This window comes from Cyphellophora attinorum (genome assembly GCF_001299255.1).
Source record: "Cyphellophora attinorum strain CBS 131958 chromosome Unknown Contig7, whole genome shotgun sequence".
Taxonomy (NCBI): Eukaryota; Fungi; Ascomycota; class Eurotiomycetes; order Chaetothyriales; family Cyphellophoraceae; genus Cyphellophora; species Cyphellophora attinorum.
Window position 1 is genome coordinate 1100108 of NW_017253235.1, and position 22627 is coordinate 1122734.

A 22627-nucleotide genomic window follows, 5' to 3' on the forward strand; every position below is an offset into this window, starting at 1 on the left:
GGTGGCGTACAGATGTGGTCAATGCGATCCTCGGATGTATTTGTAGTCCGAACGTGGCAGATTTACAATAATTGAGACAAATTGGCGTTGGACGGAAACACTGTGCTGGACCTTGTCGTTGTAGTTCCGAGTAGACCGTGGGTGCTGAATGCGCGCCTTGCTGGGATATCAAGCACCTGGTGAACAATGATTACCCGCCCGAGATGGTTGCGAAAGTTGCTTATAGTAGAGTCGCAGCACGCGCACGTAGGTAGCTAGCGCGTCGACTATTGCGACGATCTCTGCGATTCGGAAGAGATGGTGAAGAACAAGAACGATGGGGTTCTGGAACGAGTAGAAGTTGATCCTGGGGACGTGCGCAGCAAGGGCGGAAGTCTAAGAAGAGAGATAGATTCCTTCTGGTGTGGTTGATAGAATGGCAGATTTACTCAGAACGAATGAGCGATCAGGGAGGGGATTGTCTGGAGGAGGGGTCGCTCGCGACTGGATGTCCGCCAGCTTGATTATTGATGAAGAAACTGCGATTAGACTCGAGACCTGTCGAAAGAACAAGCAGTTCAGTGGGTGTGCGCGCATCGACTCGAGAAAGTGGAAAGCATAAGGAAACGGAATAATCTGGCGGCGTGTGCGTACCCAGTCCGAAGTCGATAGAGGACGATAACCCAACACTACCGGGAACTAGCCTTAACGCTAGACATGGGGAGGTTCGTGCCAGATGGAGTCGAAACGAGTGCTCAACAGAGGGTTCAGCAGTGTGGCTTGCAGCAGAAGTCGCCGCCAGTGTCTGTGCTTGGATAGTCAGGCCCGTTAAGCTTCCTCGACGTACAGAATTCGACGATATCCAGGCCAGATCCATCACCGCGCTGACCGCCTCTCGAATCTTGATCAAAACGATGCGAGATGCACGGAATGTGGTACAAGAGTACAAAATGATGATCGTCGCGACCAAAGTCGCGTGCGATCGGGTGCCATACTCTTCAGGACCAGGATTGCGCGCTCGTACACAGCATTGCCGAAGATAGCGAGCACAGGGGACGAAGAGGCGCGATTCGAGAGAACAATAGACTGGCCTTGTTTGACAGCTACCGAGATGCAAATGCAGTGACACGGAATTCAGATACCGTACAGAAGCATACTGTGGCAGACGTCGCGCCTGCGACCGGAAGTGCCTTCAATTTTATATTGCGTTCACTATCGTTGTCGCGCTTTCCTCTCCATTATCTCTGAACAATGTTGCCCCTCACCTATCCTCGCTATCTCAGTCACTTCGTTATCGAAATAGATGTGCAACTCTTCACTTCGTGATATTTTAACCCCGGTCCAGCTCCGTCTCTGATTGCTCCAGTCAAGGTGTTCGGGACACATCCCCAGGCTTAAGCGTGCAGTAGCCTCAAACCCAGTGGCCCTACCATGATTCAGGTGGGTATCTGCAACAAGGATCTTAACTGCACAACCGGCTGCGGCGACGTTCGTCGGACCACTCAAAGATCGTTTACAGTGGATGGAATAGCCGCTGACAGGCGAAAACCAGAGGGGTGCTTCTTCCCCGTGCCGATAGAAAGGACATCCAAGTCCTTTTTCCATGCCCCTACAGGTGAAGATCAGCACACCGACTTCCATCTGGCGGCGTTGGCAGATCGGCTTGTCATCTTTCACGTTCCCGTAGACATGGAACCAACGTTCAGTGGTCGAGGGCCTGCAAGCTAGCCCAACAGCCCCCATTTCCAAACCTCCCAACATTCATGCCGGGCCACGGACGATAGACAGCAGTCTGATACGGGCATGCATCGGCATGATTGCAAGAAGGGCCTTGAATCGTGCCGGAGTGCGGCAGAGCCATGGCCATTCACACGCAGCCCTGTCTGAGCCGGCTCCCAAGACATCGATACCGGGCACACCTGTCTTAGCACCCTTCGACTAACAGTCATTCACTGAAAGTTGTTCACAAGGACCTGAAGCGGTATTCAGTAGTGGGGCACTGGCTTAACGCGAACAAGGCGGCCAACCAACGTCCGTGACATGTAACGGCCTTAAAAGCGACCTCATGGACGGCAGACCGTCTCTCCATTAACGACAAGCCTAGTACCGCCGCTTCCTTCTTACATACCATCACTTCTGTCAATCCTCGCCGAACCTGCAACCAGCACAGGTACCCCTCAGGCTAGCAGGTTGGCGATGGAGAGGTGGCTTTCGGCGCCCACCGCTAAGGACCGTCCCTTCTAGCTGCTTGCTGCCGTGTAACACACCATTCCTGCGTCCCATCTGTACAGCGCGGCTACTGAACATCGACCCATGCCTGACACAGGAGCTTGCAAGATGAGACCGGAATTACCAACCTGACGAACAGGGTTCTTGGGTTACACAGCATGGTCCCTAGGTTTTTCGTCTGTGAAGCCTCGGAAAGATTGAGGTACTGAATAGGCATTGGCGGGAATATCTGGGGCACAATCTACGCCTTTGGCTCTTGTCTAACACAGATCTTGAAACACTTCTGAGTTGCCCTCTGAAGACTTCCGGCCATTGTCGTGCTTGTGTCTGTGTCGCGAACAATCTGTCCTCGCGATACATTCGCGGTGCCGTGAATGCTTATTACCACTGCCGCTGGACTCTCGAGGGACCTGATATCCTGTCTGACTGAGAGGTCGGAACTGACGATTGAGGCGATAGAAGCCAGCCCGAGACCCATAGAGCGTACTATTGACTGCGGCATAGGGATCTCCTGGCAGTATCACACCGCCGCTTGGAACATCCATAAGAGCAGGCCGGCGGGCACGCTGGCAGACTGATAATATCAGCGCACGCACACCAAGCCATGGCTGATACAGCTTTTCCACAAAGGCTGTGTCACTCGATCGCGAACTCATCGCCTCAGCATCCGAGCGCTGATCCTATCGAAATGCACATTCTCAATATCGCTACCGCAGACTCCAGCTCCGGAAGACGTTAGGTTAAGCTATCGAACGCGCACCGTCCCACCGTTACGACGTCAAGGTCAAGATCGGTTGCAGTAGCAGCCAGAGAGGGCACTGAAGGTCTAGCGTCGTTCTGCAGATCAACTGGGTGGACCTGGGATGACTCGGAGGCTCAATCGCAAAATACCTGACAGGCATCGCCACGGCGGCTTTCAGCAGGGACAGAGGTCATCTTTGTTATTTGAGATCCTGCCGGGGAGGCCTCTGCGACACCAGCGCATCGTGGACTGGGACGCAGTCTCTATTAGTGCTATCCCTGACAAGCCTCAACTCGAGCTCACTGCAAGATCTTCAAATAACGAATGGGAGCACCATCAGTAGGCCGCTGTCAGCCAATTCACTCCTGTCGCGAGCGCTTTCTCCCATTCAAATTCATCGAATCCCCGAGTCGGATCTCCACCGCTGGCCTCTCACCGCGGCGGACTATCCGATCGTTCAATATGCACACTTTCACCTTTTTGTTGCTCGATACTGTTTATCTGGCTGCCAGAGCCGGCTCCAGGTCCACTTCCGCCGCCCGCCGGATTGCCATGCATCCTCGACAACTCCTCCGCGGTGTCACCGTACATCTTCGACAACGAGTCGGCGTATTCCCCGATCTTGTTCCGGTACTGATACCGCTGCTGAGCTTGATTTTCTTCCGTAGGGAGGACGCTGTCATCATATGAAGGCGGTGAACCAGTGTTGTCCTCATATACCACGCCGGCGGTCCCATCGCTCTCATGCGAGCTCTTTGGTCGCTTTGGTGAGGGCTGCCCGTGCTCGTCACGATAAGAGGACGTGCCGATAGACATCGCTGAGAACTTGCGTTCTGCCGCGCCAAATCCGTCTGGAGACCTCCCAGTGGGTGTGTCTGAAGATGTGCCAGTGTTATCGACAAGATCAGGTACGTCATCCATGATGTTAGCGGTGCCGTGCGGTGCTTGCGTTTCTGGTTCCATTTCCGACCGGATATCTTGGCCGAAGCTAATATTGTCCTGCTCTATCATTTGCCTTAGTGCCGTGGGGAGGGTACGACCCTGAAATCCCAATGCTTTTTCGCTGGCGTAGACCAATACTGCAGTGTGGTATTCCGTGCGGACAGCTTCGATAGCGTCCGACTCAGAGACTTCAGCTATGGTGTATGGTAGGTCAGGGAGAGCGCTACCCTGGTTGTGCTCGTCCGTCGCTGGAACTTGGGCTTGAGGTTGAGACACCGGGCCGATGGATGGAGCCTTCTGGCTCGAAGAAGGCGACCAAGCTATGCGCCACCACTGCCACTCATCACGTTTGCGCGTTGCATCGTCATCTTCCAGACCCAGCAAATCATGACTACGCTGTCGGACATAGATGACCTCTGGCTTTGTCGCAACTCCCGTCAACATGTAGTTCAGATTGGGCGGCTGGCTCGGATCGTCTCCCGGGCCCGTGTACTGAAGCTCAAGCACGTCAATCTCTTTCTGCAGGGAATTCTTCTTTGATTCCAGACCGGCGAGCTTCTCCTCGATACGAGCGAGCACTGCGCGTATCTGCCCTTCTATGGCTGCGACATTGGCGGCATTCAGCTCCTCGTTCGGCTGATGCTCTGCGTATCTGTCGTTCAAAATAGTAGGCGCGGCCTTCGCAGCGGCCTCAAGCACCTCCCTTATGCGGACTGGTCTTCTATTCGAGCCGATGAAAGATTCGAGGCGTCTCTGTTGGTTCGTGATCTCATACATCTGCGCTCGGATCTTCTGAACCTCGGCGCGCATCTGCCGTGTCTGCTCGCGGAGAGCTGCCATGTAGCGGTCGGGGTACCAGGTCGCTGGCGCGGTGAGCTGCAGTCCCTCGGCGCAGAGGTTGGCGTCTCCCCATATCCTAATTGTAAAGACGTCACCCAAGTGTGAGATATATACGTCCTCCAGCGGTTGACCATCGGTGTCATCCCACACAGTGGTGTCGAGGAGATTGACCAGTGTCTGATTGGGCCGTACATAGATTTGTGGCTCTATACAAACCATTCCCCTGGTCTGCTCGTTGTCCATTTCCGAGACTCTCTTGGCCTCGGAGTGAAAAATCCCTGCAAGAGATTCGTTCGGTTGCTGAGAGCGTGCTGCATCTTGCCATGCCTCGAGGAAGACGGAGAAAGCCGTGCTAGCGGTCCGTTGGTGCTTCCGCATAAACGCTAGGTCTTGCAGAGCATCCACACTGCCGTAAGCTCGCTGTGTGTTATCGAGAAAAGCCATCAGACACTGCACTTCTGCTAGCGCTTTGGTACGGTCAACGTCGTGGTTTTCGTCGGTCTGCATGGATATCGATCTGCTGTTCGCGTCTGAGGTTCCAGACCACCAGCTTGGATCGTAGCCGTAGCTTGCAACTTGCATTGAAGGAAACAGTAGTGCTTCTCTTGCCATGGGTATCGCATGATAGATCGTAAGCAGGGCCGCCAGATAGCTCTTGTCATTGGAGGGCCTCAGAAATGCAGGTTGGCCATTCATGCGACGTCTCTTCGAAGGCGGAGGGTGATCCACGATCTCTCGAGATGAAGCAACTGCCACCATCTGCCATTGGCTTGCATCGTATTCGTTCCGCGTCGCAGGTCCGAAATATCGATCGCCTTTGGCGTTTCCTGTAGGATCTGTACTTGTCACACCGCTCTCCTGTGCCTCCGCCAACGACAATCTCATCGCCTCCTGTAATTGTGCCTCCTCGTCTTGCTCTTGAGTAGTCCCGGCGTTTGCCTGCGTCGTCGCCTGCGCGTGGGCTTGCGTCAAATCGATCGGATTCACGTGCCCCCCACCACCACCACTCTGTTCAGCCCTACTGGGTGGCCGGCTCAGCGCCGGCATAGCGCCAGTAGACCGAGCATCATCGTCGCCATCGAACGGAATATTATCCTGCTGCTCCCAGGTATTATGCGCCGCCAAGTTGGTCTCTGTAAGGCTCCCTACTGCATCGTTGAAATATGCGTCTATCGAGCGGCTGACATCGTTGTTATTGTTCCGGAGGAGCGTCGTCGCTTGAGCCTGGGTGATGCCGAGCATCTCCACCACTTGACTGATCTCATTGTTCAGAGGTGCCGACATCCTAGCGGCGTTTTGTTGGAGGGTCTGAGAGGTCAGGTCGTAGTGCGGCTGCATTGGAACAGGAGCGGCGAGTCCTGGGCATCAGAGCATTAGGGGGGAAGTGATGCTGTTTCAGGCTGATCATATGCTTCAGGCGGGCTCCAGGGCGAGAATATGTACTAGATGAATATCAAGAAGACAATGCAATTGATGGTTGCCTTTCACGTCCACATAATGAAAGTACAGTGGTCGCTGCAAGTCAAGGTTGCTTGGGGAGTGCGTCATCTGCACGAAGTTGGAGCATGCCGTTGTGTAAGCTGCAGGGATCTTCGGCGCCCGGGAGGCCCCTAAACCATCGAGCCTCACCTAGCCGCCTGTCAACCTGGAAAGTTCTACGACGTCCTCCATGAATAGGATGTCTCGATACGTCTTTCCTGATGTTTGACGCTCAAGTGAGGCTCATCTCAAATCCACCGACTTGGACAGCGACCGCACGATAGGCATCCAGCGCCCCCTGGACTTGTAAATATACAGCAGGCAGCACACAGACCTGATCACGAAAAACGCCCAGTGCTCGTGTCTACTGCCTGCTTCGTTCAAGCTCTCAGGTTGGACCTTCTTTGGCACCTTCAGCACTCGACAATCTCGGTGGACGGGCTTCAAGTTGTTATAATCTGGAGGACAATTGCGCGCGTCGGTCAAATCAGCAATCATGGCAAGTACGGCATCAGGTCCTGCCAACGATGAAGATGATTCACGACCCATAATCCTCTGCCTTCACGGCGGCGGCTCAACAGCTACGGTATTTAAAATCCAATGCCGCCGGCTGATTTGGACCTTGGGGTCTCAATTCAAATTTGTCTTTGCAATTGCGCCACATGAAGGAGATCCCGGACATGGTATGCTCCCGGTCTTTGAAAGCTGCGCACCGTTCTATAGGTGGGTGACGCGTAAGTGGAAGCTCGGCGAGGGAGACACAGAATCTACTCCTAGCGACGAGATAGATCTCGTGGACGAGTCATTGGATGCGGCAGTGAGGCGCGAGGCTGGTGACGCTGGGTGGCAGCGCGTTGTTGGTGTCATTGGGTTCAGTCAAGGCGCGAGGCTGGTGGGTGGACTGTTGCTGAGACAGAAGTTATGGGAGCGGGAACATCGAGGGGCGGTGGAGGCAAGGAAATGGAATCTCAAATTCGGTGTCATGGTCGGAGGGCCGTATCCTCCGATTGCATTGAGTGAGACGGTCGATCCAGCAGACTATGCGCTGCTAAAAGAAGTACCCACGGTGCATGCCTGGGGTATAGATGATCACGTGAAGAGTGGCTGCGAGCAAATGAGAGCGGCTTGCGAAGGCGACGTTTGCTTCGACATGGACTTCAAGGGGGGCCATCATATGCCACTGACTGATGTTGAGGCGAAAGACCTCTGTGACCTGATACTGGCTGCATGGTACGCCGGCGGTGGCAGCTATGGTGTTGCGCAAGGACAAAAATACTAGATCTCGATCCTCAGTACATGGTCCAGCCGCCGCTGACATTGAGGCATTGGCCAGACACCCAGCTGCTCTCGCCACTAGCCAGCCAACTCACTACATCAGCAATTTCCTTCGGCGTCCCGACACGCTGCTCAACAGGAGTGCTCTCCTTCTGAGCCTTGACGATTGAAGGCGGAATCGAGTCCAGCATATCCGACTGAACAGGACCAGGTGCTACCGAGTTCACAGTGGTGCCGTCCTTCCCCAGCTCACGAGCCCAAGACCTCGTCAGAGCTTCCAGAGCGCCTTTGCTCGATCCGTACAGGGACAAGCTGGCGAAGCCTGCCCTTCCACCCACACTCGAGATGTTAATTATCCTCGCTGGCGCCCTTAGATGCGGAAGGACTGCTTGCGTGAGGAAGATGACGCCTCTGACGTTCGCGTCGTACGTCTTGTCGTAGTCTCCGCGCGTGATGTCCACCAAATCGCGAGTGACCTGGACGGCTGCATTGTTCACCAAAACGTCAATGTGTGGTCCAAATGCATCTGTGGTCGCCTTCACAATAGCATCTGGCGCCGCTGGATCAGCCATGTTGGCTCGCACGCAAGTGGCCGAGCTGTCATTGGGAAGAGCTTTGATTCTGGCGGCCAGTTCCTCGGCGATTGACTGAGACGAGTCGGATGTGAAGGTGATTGTGACCTTAGCCAAAAGTTCAGATACTTGCTGAGTTCGCGTGGGCGGGTGCACTCACATTCGCACCACGCTTCGCCATATCTAGCGCCATTTCTGATCCTATACCTCGAGCAGATCCTTCAATCCACCCATGTTAGTATGTGTGATGGTCGATCGTCCTCATATGACTCTTACCTGTGATAATTGCAACCTTGCCTGCGAGCGTCTGCGCAGGTAAGTCTGCCATTTTGGAAGACCTCTCGCCTCCCGGAGACAGAGAAACATTCAACTTTGCCCAGCAGTCTGCCTTCGCAGAACAAGACGCCGCTGCGATTGTGTGTTGTGAAATCTGAGTGCTCGGCTTCAGCAGCTTGACCAGTCGCAGCCAGGTAGAATACAGCAGAGCAAATCGACCTCGGACTGCCGCGTATCACGACTTTATATCGATTGCGAGGTGATGAAATTGCCAGTAGGTATTTGACTCAGTAGTTCTGTGATCAGAAGAAGTATATTTAAAGCCGAATCCCTAGTATTCCAGCCTTGGGTGTCCATGCGTGAGCTCCGCAACCACCTGTCGCATTGAAGCGGGCGCAAAGCGGCCGCACCGTCCATCCTAATTCCGAGGATCGGGCGCCGGAAAGTCCCGGTTTATACCACTGCATGTCTGCAAGGCACGTAGCCGGGATAGATCTATGTCATCGCGCACAGCATGTAATGCATAGTAAAGAAGCAGATGCAGTGCTAGTCATACATTTCTAGAGATCCGAGCAGTAGTTGACTGCATATGTTGGACGTTGAGGTTGTCTAAAAGCTTCAAGCGCTAAGCAATGCTTCTCTTCTAACCTAATCCCTTGTGCACAGCTCATCTACAGCCAATGCACCTTGTTCTTGACTTGTTGCTGCCACGACTGCCACGCGTCGATAAGACCAGGTCTATGGCTCGATCGCCGGGCTCTCGTGACCTGGTTCCACGTTGCATCCACCGCACACGTGCCAGTCGTCTGTGTAGATAATCCATCTCCTTCTTAGCTTCCACAACATTAGAGTGATGCTTCGTTGCTGGTTGATACAGACTTGAACTGCAGTTTGTGACCAGGATCATGTGCTCAGCTGTGATTGTGACGCTGCGACTGGCATCGAGAAGTGCCCACATGGCCACTGTGCTTTCGAGATATGAGCCCACTGTCACGCATAGCTCAAGCCACGTGGTGTATACAGATCCATCGAAGAACGCACCGTTCCGTCCTGTGATATAGCGACTGCTGTGAACACTGCGGATCAATTTGACAGCTTCGACTAGCTCGTCCACAAGTACCATCTCTTCCACGACAGCTTTGAGAATGCCATGTGGCGGTGCACGACCCGCAGCAAAGTTTTCAGCGTATCGTTCGGCGACGAAGGCAATTTTATGTCTACCATAGGTGAGGCGTCCCTCGCTCTTGATGTCTTGCAGGAGCGCGCTGGAGTCCTGCAGAGCATAGCTGGACTTATCTTCGCTGGGATTCTGGATGGCCTGAATCCTCGCAGTTGATAGCGAAGAACCGTGCCCACGCATAATCCTTTGAAAGTCTTGAGCTGCGCCAAGCTCCAGCTCCAGATATTCGAGAGCAGTACGTCGAGAATCATCGAGGCTACCTTGCCGATCAAAGTCCCGTAATGACGCTGTCACACGATCCATGGCTTGGTCAAAGCGGTCAGGCTCGAGTTGCTGAATAGGTACAAGTCCTTCGAATGCTCCTTTGTAGGCACGGTGAAGAGCAGAACACATCGCCTCCCTCGCCATGGAGCGGAAAGATTTTGAGAACGGGTCTCTGAGGCTGCTGTGGGCCAGAGCTTGGCACGTACTTCGAATGTCCATGCAGCTGGCTCCGGTTTCTGCCCACGCCCGACTGACTTGGTAGGCGAATAACTGGAAGTTCGTGACTGAAGCAAGGCGAGGCCACATCTGACGGACGGTTTCAAGCCACTCTTGAATATGCTCATATCTCCGTGCTCTGATGCAAGCCGTGATGAGGATCGATGAGATGACATTATTGGGCACAAGCTTCCAATATCCCATAGCATTGATCAGGTACTCGTAGCTGGCGTCCAGACTGTGATTGCGGAGGTGGACGCGAAACAGCTTTTGAAATGTGATCGAGTAGCCGCTAGGGCGGCTTCTCGGTACTCCATCTTCTTGCAGCCTCGCCATGATTCGGTTCACGGAAGTCCAATCATGCTGCATCGCATATCCGATGGCAACTACTCGATCGGACTGTAATGCCCTCGCCATCCCGTAGTTAGCGACCATGTCCTCATAGATAGCCTCTGCTTCGACGGGTTGCCCAGAAGAGCATAGCGCTCGCAGCAAGGTCTCAACAGATCTGCCATGTAGAGGAAGTCCTGCACCCTTTACAATGTCGGCTATTTTATAATACTCTGTTATCCAGACTGAAGGCGCAGTCCCATTCATGCAGAACTTTAGCATGTATTGCATGACTCGTCTTGCGCAAATGAAACTCTGGAACTCGGTGCTTCTCTTCGCTGCCGGAACATGGCCGAAGATGCGAAACGCTTGACGACGTGTGGGCTCGGCTGCTAGAAATCGGTGAATGAGCTGGGTGGCGGCCGCGGGCAATATGCCGTGCTTTGCAGGCAAGTAATATCTATGGAAGAATTCCTCGGCTTGCTGTAGACCGAGGGCAGTCTCTGATGCGAGGCGCTTTTCAACTACTGCATTGAACTGCGCATCGCTTGGGTTTGAACCGTCCCAAGTGGTTGTAAGTTCCTGGTCTTTCGCCTGCGGTGCGCGCCGGACATCGTGCCACATCTCGTGATCGGTAGATGGATCTGCGGGAGAAGCGGCAGGTGAGGTGAGCTCCGGTGCGAGAAGCTTACCTATATCTGAAGGTCGGGGTCTTTCGGTATCAACAGGCTGGGGTCTCTTGAGTGAATACGGCACAACTGACGCTGTTCCAGTTTTGGGTCGCTCGGTAGTGCTCGATGCTGGGAAGAGCGGCGAGACGTAGGTGTCAAGGTCAGTATCGAGCGAGCCCACTCCCGGCACCGAAGATGAAATGTCTGAATCTGGAAGGGCAAGCATGTCGCTTTGCAACGATCGATGCTCCGCTGCCCTTTCGGTGAGGTCCTCAAAATTTTCTTGTGCATCTGGACCGGCATGCTCTTCGGATGCAGCGATCTTTTGCGGATCTCGGTGATGCACAGTGAAGTCCGAGGATTTGTGTTGCATCAAGGATGCTTGTAATATTCGATCAATGCCTCCCAACTTCGAAGGTCGACCACCTGCCTCTGGATCTACCAGCGATGCAACGTCAATTGAGCGCAGTAGTTGCGTTGGTCGTTTCATGCTCGACCGCGTCGGGTGCATATTCTTGAAAATGGGGCCCTTTTCCTCGATGGGTACACTTCTTGTATCAGTCGTCCGCACAAACCGCGCGTTTCGATCTCGATCCTTCAGAGGCTTCTCAAGAAGCTCGTATCTCCTTATGACCAGGCCTGCGTCGGACGGCGGACTCGAAGCGCCATCCACAGCGTCGCTCACGGCACTCATGCTCATGCTCTCAGTCAACTTCCGTCTCCGCCTGGCAGCTTTCACTTGCGCTGGAATGGCGGCTAATTTCTCCTGAAGTGAATCGATGTCCTCTTCGTCTCTTAGCTGCGCAACGGTAGATGCATGGCGACGACCTCGCCGCCGCCTTCGCGCGGGGCCTGAGTCGAGCAGGAAGTCGTTTCCCTGCTCGGCAGCCTCGAACATGCGTGCAACACGTGCATTGCCACGACCATCCGATATCGATCGAAGCGTGCGTTTGGTGGCAATTATTTTCTCTGCCAGCCTGACCCGGCTCCTTGCTTCACAGTAAACGCCTGCAGCGCAGCATGCGCTACCGACTGCGCCGGCAACGAGGGTCGGCGTTGAGAAGGCTAGAGCCCGCAGTGCTCGTAGAGCATTTCGCGAGGGGACCGGCGCCATGATGTTGGGTGTCCATGGCTTAGACGTGTCCCGGATTGGACATTTGTGTGGTGCACAGGAGGGCGAGACTGCAATGTGCTGCACCTTTACAGCGGCCTGAGCAGGATATTACTCGTTAAAGCGCATCTCTTGCACGATAGTATGGCTACATGTATTCTATTGCGTAGAAGTCGAACACAGTCTCGGGATATGGTACGGCGGCGCACAGCGAACATCTGCGAACACCCAGTGACGGGTCCCCTCTCACGCAAGGCCATTTCAAGGCCATTCAATGCCCAGGGTTCTGCCTACGGCAACGGCAAACATTGAAGCTCGAGGCTCAACGTGCTTTAGGCACGACAAGGAGCCAATAAACGAGACCTCAAGCCTCGACGTCCCTTAGGCACAACGAGCATTTCTTAGTATTGTTAACATGCTACTTATTGCAGAATCGTAAATCTCCACAAACCTACTACATGTGATGTTCGGCCTCTTCTGTCTCATCCGAGTAGTCTGATACTTCCTTGAAGTAGACTGCGAAGGCGTTAGCGGTTGAAGAGAGCCTGGACTGGGAATGAGACTTACCTCCTGGCTTAAGAAACCAACTCATCACATTGGCAACCACAAATACAAACGACAGGCAGCAAAAGACAATACCGGCATATATCTTCACAGTCTTGCTGTAAAGTAGATTGAAAATCGTAGGAGCCACAACACGGGCCAGCGCGTGTAGCAGCGCAGAAGCACCAAGAACCTGGCCGGTCAGATCGGCCGGAACATGCTTCGTGAGTGACGACTGTAGCGTGGGAGAGCCAATTCCACCGACAGAGGCAATGAGGCCTGCAATCACCATAATGGCACCATTCGGTGTCAATGCATATCCCAGATAGCCAATGAGATCAAACACCAGCGAAGTCCGGATGATGTTGATATCCAGCAGGTCTGCACCTCGATGTCCTTGCTCTTGGTTGCCTTGCTTCCTGAACCACTTAATGAGCAATGGCAGCAACACTACCAATGCAAGCACTCTGCACACGTTCACTGCGGAGACGTACAGACTCGCAGCAACTTCGTCCCAGCCGAACCGATATTGAGCATAGATCAGAATTATGTTGATCGTACCCATCGCGACTCCAAACATCAACGTGTCGATGCCTGCAATCAGGAAAAGATTCCGTCGGAGTGCTGGACTCGATCCTGGGCCACGGGGTCGCAGAACCCACAGAGGCTCGAACAGATTCCATGCTCGCAAGGAAGTCCACCAACTTTGTTTCGCAGTCTTGGACTTGGCGAGGTGATGCTTTTCCCTTGCCAGCATCTGTCTTTCTTTGGACAAAGATTCAGGTACCAGTGCGCTCAAGAAAAGGATAAAATACACATGACAACCAAGTGCCAAGTAGAAGGCTACCATAACAGTACCCGTTGCCTTCATGAGAGCGCCGGAAATCAGAGGCCCAAATGCTACACCTGTGAATAGTGTGCCGTGGAAGAAGCCGAAGGCTTTGTTCCGCTGCTCTGGTGGTGTACAATCCGCGGCATAGGCGAACGACAGGGCCATACCTGTCGTGAAAGAGCCACATAGTCCGTCAATGAGGTTACCAAGCAGAATCCAATACACTGAGATCGAGTCCGGATACGTCCCCACAAGGATGGTCACAATCTCCATCACAAATCCACCGAAGGAGACTGCTAGCATAACCGTCTTTCGTCCATGACGATCTGAAAGAGCACCTAGCTGAGGAGCAACAATAGCTGCAAACAATCCGGACAACAGGTTGGCGTAAAGGTTGAATTTGGCAACCAAAGACTGCACTTCCGGGTCGCGACACTGAGGGTTATTGCCACCGAGTATGACCGGCGTGAAACTGAAGTTGGGATCCTGACTTGCTTGATCGGCCAGATAGTCTCTACAGATCAGATCCAGTATGAGATATTGCTTTGGTACTATCAACCCGCCAAAGGCTATGCAAAAAGGGAAAAATCCGGGCAGCAACCAATATATCGATGGTCGCTTCCACCACGGCAGCGACCCGGCGCCATGTGAACCAGTCCATGGCTCATTTATGGCACGATAATAGCTGTCGTTGGCTCGTGCTAGAGGTGCGCGTTGTGGTCGCGTACTCCGATCCGGGATAAGAGGACTACTCTCATCTTGCTCGTCATCGGCTTCTGTCGTGCTCGCCCGCACTTGTGATTTTGAATCCTCGTCGGATTGCTGAGTGCCCGTTCGGACCATGATCTCCTCTTGCGCCTCCTCGGCGAACGCGTCCTCTTGATTCATCTCGCGGACTCGGCTCGAGCTGGCGGCAGCGTTAGAAGGGGTTTCCGGGGACTTGCGGGGAGTGCACCACTCGACCGTGGAGGATGCAAGCCGGCAGACGAGTTGCGCAAAGAAGAAGGGACAGTGGTAGTCTACGAATCTGCAACAAAAGGAAATATGAAATGGGCTGCTGAAGATGTTATACCATTATCTTGACGTAATTGACATTGACGGCTGCACAACTGAAGCCGTTCTCTATCTTCATTCTTGGATCAGGTTAAACGACCCACGAGACGCGGAAAGCCTAAAGTCATGGATGTGGTCGGTCGAATTAAGGACCAACACTGGAGCGGAAACCCTTCCCGGGCGCCGGGGAGCCGGGACAAAACTCGCTTGGGTTTATAAGCAGCCTGGTAGATAGACCTTTGCATTGAGGCTTCCTAGGCAGCACAGTTGTTTGAGTTGTACTGAGAAGTGAGAAAGATCCGAGGGAGGCATCTTCTCCGCTATTGTACATGTTGTAAAGTCTAGCCCAGGTCTATCTGATGGCAGGCAGTAAGCCTGGTAAGCTGGACTGTCCCGCAAAGAACTTTTTCGATTCTAAACACCGCTCGCTTTTGCATCCTTGACATCTCAGACCCATTTGCTTCGAACAGCTGTCACCACTGCGGAGATGGGCTCCCGCAATATCAGCAAGAGCCTTAATGAAGACCGGACTGCCGTTGAGGCTCTCAGCCCGTTTCACGCCGGGATGGCCCTTCGCGTCTTCGTGCATGACCTCGAGATCGATCTCGTACAGTGTCTCGATATGGTCGCTCGTGAACGCGATAGGGACAAGGACAAGGTTGGTCTGGCCTCTTTCGACGTAGTGCTTCACTGTGTCGCTGGTTTGAGCGCCTAGCCAAGCCGATGGGCCGACTTGCGATTGCCAACACAGCCTGTAAGGGTTCGAGAAGTTCAATCTGTTCATGACGGCGTAGACTGTAGCGGCAACTTCGGCAGGATATGGATCGCCTCGGTTGACCACACTCATTGGGAGGCTGTGGGCTGAGAAGAGGATGACTGCGTCCTTTCTCTCATTCTCTGGGTACTCCGCAAGCCTCGCCTCGATGTTTCGCGCGAAAGCTTCGACGAGACCTGGATGAGTCGGCCAACGATCGATCACGCTCCAACTGATCGTTCCCTCGGTCTGCTCCTCGCCTGTGGCCCGCTTGCCTTCCAGCCGCGTCCTCCACTTCCACAGTTCGTTCAGCGAACTGCCCGTAGTTGAGCAAGAGTACTGAGGGTATTGTGTAAATGCAACTGCTCGACCTCCCTTGCCTTGTCCAAAGCCATCCTTGAGCATTTTCGTATAGACGTCTTCGGTGAGCGGATTTGCGTAACGAAACATCACGTATGGCTTGTGCGGCGCCGTCTCTGGGTTCGTTTGGTCCAATATTTTGCACATCTCTTCGCACTGATGTTCCGACCACTTGCGAATAGGGGAACCGCCGCCGATGTCTGCGTACTGTTTCTGTATCTTCGGGGTGCGCCTCGCTGAGATCAGGGGTCCAAGATAGGGTTGCAATCTTCCAAGTGGTATGAGATCCCCATCCGCGAAAAGTCTGCTTAGGAAGTCACCGACTTCATCGGTCGTCGACGGGCCGCCCATGTTCATGAAGACCATTGCTGTTGGCCCTTGAGATCCTGCTGAGTTCTGTGTGACTGGCGGCGCCACTGCTGTGGCCATTGTGCGCAGAGCATTGCCGTTAACGCTCCGCAACACGCTGCTAGAGGTGAGCTGCGCCGGACGCAGGGCCAGGCGTGGGAGCCACATTCTCGTTGCACAGGTAAGATGATAGAGCTTTCAATCACCGAGCCATAGTTAGCGGATGTCTTTACGACTCGCGGTGTGGTTGAAGTCTACGTAGTGAGCCGAATATATTCAGTCAGATTTGCAGACTCCATGGAGTAACCGATGACCGCATGAAATCATTCCGCTCGAAGAGGCCGAGCACGAATCAGCATTCAGTTTGACTCATCCAGAGGCTGTCTCCAAGACTACCTATTGAGATAGCCATGATACATCGAATTTCTCGCTTCACTTGTGCGCAGAATTAGGGTAGCTCGGAGGCCTCCCCACACTCGTCAGGTGACCACGCGTTGACGCCTGATACACGAACGCGATTGCCTTGTCCGACGTTTTTGTATAGCATGGCAAATGCGGCGAGGTAGCGACACCAGCTTCTAGGTTCCCATCTGAGACCCAGGATCACAACAATGGCCGAGAGTCTAGCACATCGTCCAAAAGAGCCAGACGGGGTGCGTCAGCAACAAGATGAGGAGGATGACGAAGACATCGACGAGACTGGATTTAAAGCTGTCAAGGATGCCGTGCTGTTTGCTATTGAGGTCAGCCCTTCAATGCTGCAGAAGCCATCCAGTACAGCTGGACAGAAAGGCGACGCAAGCTCGCCATTGATGGCTGCTCTAAAAGCTGCTTACCATCTCATGCAACAACGGATCATTGCTTCACCGAAGGACCTCATCGGCGTCTTACTCTATGGCACAGAGGCGTCGAAGTTCTACAACGAAGATGCAGCGACAAGTGGTGGGTGGTCATATCCCCATTGCTACTTGCTGGTCGATCTCGATGTTCCGGAAGCTGAGGATGTCAAGGCTCTGAAGCAGCTTGTGGAGGATGGGAATCCAGAACAGCTGGACGTAGTGAAGCCTACAAGCGAGACGGTTCGCATGGATACCGTCCTCTTTTGTGCCAACCAGATCTTCCAGCAGAAAGCAGCAAATTTCGCATCCCGACGATTGTTCCTAGTCACGAACAACGACGATCCTCATGCTGACAACAAAGCACATCGCTCCCAAGCGACAGTTCGTGCAAAAGACCTGTACGATCTTGGCGTCACGATCGAGCTGTTCCCCATATCAAACTCAACGCGAGAATTTGACCGGAAGCTCTTCTACGACGACGTTGTCTACAACACCCTGCCAGACGATCCAGATGCCGTTGTGCACAACCCTGTCTCGGTCGCGAACGCGGACACCTCAACATTGAAGTCTGACGGCACGAGCGACGGCATCGGATTGCTGCAATCTCTTCTGTCTAGCATCGCATCCAAAATCACTCCTAAACGAGCACTGTTCTCGTCAGTGCCGCTGGAAATCGGTCCCGGCTTGCGCATCTCGGTCAAGGGCTATCTTCTGTACAAACATCAGCAACCGGCACGAAGTTGTTACATCCACCTGCAAGGCGAAGTTCCCGAGATTGTGGTTGGCAAACGAGCTTTGGAGATCACGCAAGAGACTGTGACTGGGTCGAAATTGTCGCATGAGGTCCAAAAGGCGGACATCAGAAAGGCGTTCGCTTTCGGCGGCGAGAAGATTACGTTCACAGAGGAGGAGATGAAGAAGCTACGTGACTTCGGGGACCCAATCATCCGAATCATTGGCTTCAAGCCAATGCAGAAGCTTCCGTTGTGGGCAAACACCAAAAATTCGACATTCTTGTACCCTTCTGAAGAAGCCTATACGGGAAGCACCAAAGTGTACAGTGCTCTATACCAGAAGTTATTCAACAGCCAGCTGTTTGGACTCTGCTGGTTTGTTCCACGTCGCAATGCGACTCCTGTGATGGCCGCCATGGTACCCACGTCTACAGAGGCTGGAGAGAAGAACCTTGCCAGCACTTCGGTGACGGGCACCCCGCAAGGACTGCACCTCATACCTCTACCTTTCGCGGATGACATAAGGCAGAATCCCCCCACCTTGCGTACACCTCCAGTGGCATCAGACTCACTTGTTGATGCTATGAGACCCATGATCCGTAAGAGCAGCGTCCTCGTGCCTGGAACACACTGACATATGCACAGAGCAATTGAACCTACCAAAGGGCACGTACGACCCAACCAAATACGCGAATCCCAGTCTACAATGGCACTACCGTATCCTCCAGGCATTGGCATTGGACGAAGACGTCCCGTCCAAGCCCGAAGACAAGACCCTTCCAAAGTACAAGCAGATCGACAAGCGCATCGGCAATGAAGCAATAGCCTGGGGCCGAGCACTGGAGACCGAGTACAACCAATTTACCGCAGACAACCCCGAAGCAGTTGCGACGGGCAGCAAGCGGGCTATGCCTGGTCAGAATGGGGGTAGCCGCGTTGGCGAGGCTAAGAAAGTCAAGACTGACTCTAGCCAGAGACTTGACGAGGGACAGATGCGAAATCTGTTCGAAAAGCAGAAGTTGAACTCGTTGACAGTGGCGCAACTGAAGGAGTTCTGTACAGCCAAAGGACTCCCAGTCGCTGGCAAGAAAGCTGATCTCGTGGAGAGGATTGAGCAATGGTTCGAGTCGAAATGAGTTATGATAGCAATGATACCCAGACCGTAACGTGAGCGCATAGAGACAATCCGGCGCCATCAAAATGTATTTCATAAGAACGAAGTGTTCGGCCAATCATTGCAGTCCCAACCACGAGCATCTTGAGAGCCACAGGCTGGCACTGCACCCATAATCGGCCTAATATTGAATTTGATCTCCATTCCGATAGACGATTTCCGTACTTCATGGACCACCTAGGGCGACCTCGTAGGAATGCTTTTAGAAGGAACGTTATAAATTTGCGTTGTTCATATGGTAAGAAAGAAAGGAAGAGTCCGATGTTCAAAATTGCTTTGAACGATCCGAATTGCTTGGCCGCACGTGATCAAGCAATCGCCGCTAACGCGGTTCCTGCGTCATCGCCGCGATTTGCACATGCCCGCGACCGGAAAACTGGTGCCCTCAACTCTGATGCTACACAGCACGAGCTATCTGTCCAGCAACGCACAAGTCTCTCTCAATGGCTGGATCGCTGGAAGAGTGGCCTGTAGGAACCTTCACTGGATCATAACGGCAGCGATAGCATGGCGAGGGTCCCATTTATAGGACGGCTCTTCTGGTGAGTTCCACCCAGGTGATCCCTGGGAGACATATCTAACCATGCCTGCAGGCGGGAGTACCTGGCCCTCCTCGGATCTCTCATCTTAGTCGCCTTTGAAGCCTTTATACGAGTGATCACACTCGGGCTGCCGCAGCCCATTATTCGCTTATGTTACAACACGTCCAGAAGACTCTTCAACAGCCTATCCTCAACCAAATCAAAGCAAGCACGTGCGCAGAATAAGACGATCTCACACTCCGTTGCGACATGCTCAGACTTCACCGAGCTATGTGCGCTATTCGGCTACTATGCTGAGGAGCACATAGTTCAGACCGGCGACGGATATCTGCTGGGTGTCCACCGTCTGCCATTTGCGAAAGGCGAAGACTACGACCATGCTCGCACCAACGCTGGCCCAGGTTCTACGAGCAAACCAGTCGTGTACCTTCATCATGGACTGTTAATGAACAGTGAAGTCTGGGTGTGTCTCACCGAGGAGGAACGATGTCTGCCTTTTGCTTTAGTCAATCAGGGCTACGATGTCTGGCTCGGGAACAACAGAGGAAACAAATACAGCAAGAAATCAGTGCATTGCTCACCTACCTCACCTAGATTCTGGAACTTTTCCATGGACGAGTTTGCCTTCCACGATATTCCAGACACCATAGACTATATTCTACAAACAACTTCCCAGCCCACACTGTCCTACATCGGCTTCAGTCAGGGTACGGCACAAGCATTTGCTACACTCTCCATTCATCCGGGTATGAACGACAAGGTCAATCTCTTTATCGCCCTCGCTCCTGCAATGTCGCCAGCTGGACTGAACAACGGCATCGTCGATTCCCTTGTCAAATCGAGCCCCGATGTCCTTTTCCTCACGTTTGGCAGAAAATCTATCCTCTCGTCGGCGACGATGTGGCAGTCAATTCTATATCCCCCAATCTTCGTCCGACTTATCGATATGTCACTAGGCTTCCTGTTTGCGTGGTACAGCAAGAACATTTCAGCCCATCAGAAGCTGGCAGCTTACCCACACTTGTACAGCTTCACAAGCACAAAGTCGGTCGTGCACTGGTTTCAGATTATCAGGAATAAATCTTTCCAGATGTACGACGACGACTCATCAAATGCTATGAGCATCGGATCCAGCTCACGATACTACAAAGTAGCTAAATTCCCCACACGTAACATCAAGACACCGATCGTACTGGTCTACGGTGGCAGTGATTCTCTGGTGGACATAAGGGTCATGCTGAAGGAACTTCCGAAGCATACCATGGCGTTCGAGATCCCGCATTTTGAGCATCTGGATTTCCTTTGGGCGCAAGAAGTGGACAAGCTGGTCTTCCCTCATGTGTTTGAAGCATTGAGGCATTTCGCGGTCGAAAGAGAGAATGCCGGGACGCCTCGCAGCCTCGCATTGACTTTGACCAACACAGCTCACTACCACCGAAGGCAAGGCAGCGGCAGTGTAGGGTGGTCGGAAGATGAAGCGTCGTATTCCGACCTCGATCAGACGAGCCCGGTGATTAAGAGCTTCGCTCAACGACAAAGAGAACGACCGTATACGACGCGGTCTCCAGCTAACGCCTCGATGGTGGCTCTGCCATGGTCTGAAAAGCGACCTGTGGTAGAAGTGAATGGCCAGGCTTCGGCGGAGCAGCTTTCCGCTTCTGCCAATGGATCCGGTGCTGGTGCGGTTGATAAGACTGGGGAGAGCAATTCAGATCTGGATATTGCTGAGAAGACGATACGTCCACCGAGCTCTCAGGGTGGCGACAGAAGATCTGTGTCAGGTTCTAGCAGCGCTTCTCCGCTTGTCCATCCGAAGTTTGGGTCTAAGGGCATATCTGTTGGCACAGCGCGTCCTAGTGTGGTGGCTACGGTCAACCCTGACTTGTCTTCTTGATCGCTTTCATGTAGGAACCATGTAATCGTCGATTGTACACATGAGTGTAGAGCATTAGGTGTATATAGCATAGAGCGATCTGCATGATACAATTTACACACGGGTATCTGACCAAATGGATCATTCCGCCTCCAACCCGCTCTATTCGATATACGAGTTGCATCTTACGTTGTAAGTTGAGATATACGCAGATCGTTCTCGGGGCGTTAGGGTCAGCGAGGACGGCAAGTTGCTCCGGAAATAAGTGTCATTGCCGTCTGTTTGTTTACTCGCTTAGACCATTCCCCCCTCCAGACCCCTGTGTTCACAAGCCACCTATGTAGCCATTTCTCATCGTATAAACTCGCCATGTAGGTCAATCTGCTGCTCTCGTCATGCTCAACACGTAGGTGGTCAAATCATGCGGAAATTCAAAGGCTTTCATATACATGACGAATCACTAGTGCCGGGTGCGGCAGAGCATCATGGATCTATTCTTGATGTTACTGCTGATGACCTTTACGCTATAAGACCTACTTCTATAGACACTAGGGCTTATTTAGAGGATTATATATAGCTTCTTAGCCGCTATATTAACGAGCACTATATAGACAAGGAGAATTAGCACTTGATTTAGATCAGTAATGCCTTCTGGTTCTTTTAGCCAGAGTGGCCCATCTAGACTTAATTGGACCACTATTACAGCTATAATTCTCAGACTTCTTAATATATACAAGTCTCTAGTAGTAAGAAGGACCTAGTAGAGACATAAGGAAGGAAGTGGCTACTCTTTAATACTGATATTAATGTAATAGACTAGCTACTTAATAAGTTAAAGTTAGTAAAGATCACTCTATAGATAGATCTACTAGCCATAGCTAGTCTTAATATCTACCTAAATAACTTCAACATATAAAAGATGCACTAGAGCTACTTAAGTAGGATATATATATGCCTATTATTAAGCAGGGCATTAACAAGTTATATCAAAATCTACACCTGAAAGTGTGTGATCTTGAGTACTAGTACTACTTAATATAGAGCTTTCTCTAGATCTAGTACTTAAATAAGAAGCATCTAGATAAAGGCCCTAACTACAAGGTTCACTAGATACACTATAATATTAACAGCACTTATAGTAAGCCTTAGAATATGCTTTATAACCACTATATTAAGGAGAGTAAGCTAGAGATCCCTAATTCTTAAGATCTAGCTAAAATTAATAAGGAAATTATCCCCTTAGCACCTAGTACTAAACCTCTACCTAATCTGGTAGATCTCACTACTAAGGAGCTAGATAATATTAATGAGAAGATCTATATATAGGCTGCTATTAATTATAGGTTTAAGAGCAAGCTTATCTTCTATAAGATGTCACGGGGTGACGGTGGAAGGGCGGCAGGGAGGGCGGTAGCAGTGTCAGTGCAGTATTCAGACTATCAGAGCTATATACGAACGGTCTATGAACC

General features: G+C 52.4%; 7 protein-coding genes across 7 annotated transcripts; 3 read left to right on the top strand and 4 right to left on the bottom strand.

The window, feature by feature from the left end:
- Positions 1 to 3382: 3382 nt before the first annotated feature.
- AB675_9887 (uncharacterized protein) lies at positions 3383 to 6016 on the bottom strand (the record flags this gene model as incomplete). The annotated part of the gene is made up of 1 exon (XM_018150461.1): positions 3383 to 6016. One exon carries the CDS (start codon positions 6014 to 6016, stop codon positions 3383 to 3385), a length of 2634 nt encoding a protein of 877 aa, XP_018002432.1.
- A 691-nt stretch (positions 6017 to 6707) lies between these two features.
- AB675_9888 (Esterase LovG) lies at positions 6708 to 7490 on the top strand (the record flags this gene model as incomplete). Its single annotated transcript, XM_018150462.1, has 1 exon — positions 6708 to 7490. The coding sequence occupies one exon, from the start codon at positions 6708 to 6710 to the stop codon at positions 7488 to 7490; it is 783 nt and encodes a 260-aa protein (XP_018002406.1).
- A 1511-nt stretch (positions 7491 to 9001) lies between these two features.
- On the bottom strand, positions 9002 to 12109 carry AB675_9890 (uncharacterized protein; the record flags this gene model as incomplete). Its single annotated transcript, XM_018150464.1, has 1 exon — positions 9002 to 12109. The coding sequence occupies one exon, from the start codon at positions 12107 to 12109 to the stop codon at positions 9002 to 9004; it is 3108 nt and encodes a 1035-aa protein (XP_018002442.1).
- Positions 12110 to 12560: 451 nt separating this feature from the next.
- On the bottom strand, positions 12561 to 14369 carry AB675_9891 (uncharacterized protein; the record flags this gene model as incomplete). The annotated part of the gene is made up of 2 exons (XM_018150465.1): positions 12561 to 12622; positions 12674 to 14369. 2 exons carry the CDS (start codon positions 14367 to 14369, stop codon positions 12561 to 12563), a joined length of 1758 nt encoding a protein of 585 aa, XP_018002384.1.
- Positions 14370 to 14886: 517 nt separating this feature from the next.
- Positions 14887 to 16077, bottom strand: AB675_9892 (Ferrochelatase, mitochondrial; the record flags this gene model as incomplete). Its single annotated transcript, XM_018150466.1, has 1 exon — positions 14887 to 16077. One exon carries the CDS (start codon positions 16075 to 16077, stop codon positions 14887 to 14889), a length of 1191 nt encoding a protein of 396 aa, XP_018002550.1.
- A 530-nt stretch (positions 16078 to 16607) lies between these two features.
- AB675_9893 (ATP-dependent DNA helicase II subunit 1) lies at positions 16608 to 18705 on the top strand (the record flags this gene model as incomplete). The annotated part of the gene is made up of 2 exons (XM_018150467.1): positions 16608 to 18168; positions 18215 to 18705. 2 exons carry the CDS (start codon positions 16608 to 16610, stop codon positions 18703 to 18705), a joined length of 2052 nt encoding a protein of 683 aa, XP_018002495.1.
- Positions 18706 to 19250: 545 nt separating this feature from the next.
- On the top strand, positions 19251 to 21179 carry AB675_9894 (putative lipase C16A3.12c; the record flags this gene model as incomplete). The annotated part of the gene is made up of 2 exons (XM_018150468.1): positions 19251 to 19285; positions 19337 to 21179. 2 exons carry the CDS (start codon positions 19251 to 19253, stop codon positions 21177 to 21179), a joined length of 1878 nt encoding a protein of 625 aa, XP_018002222.1.
- Positions 21180 to 22627: the final 1448 nt, after the last annotated feature.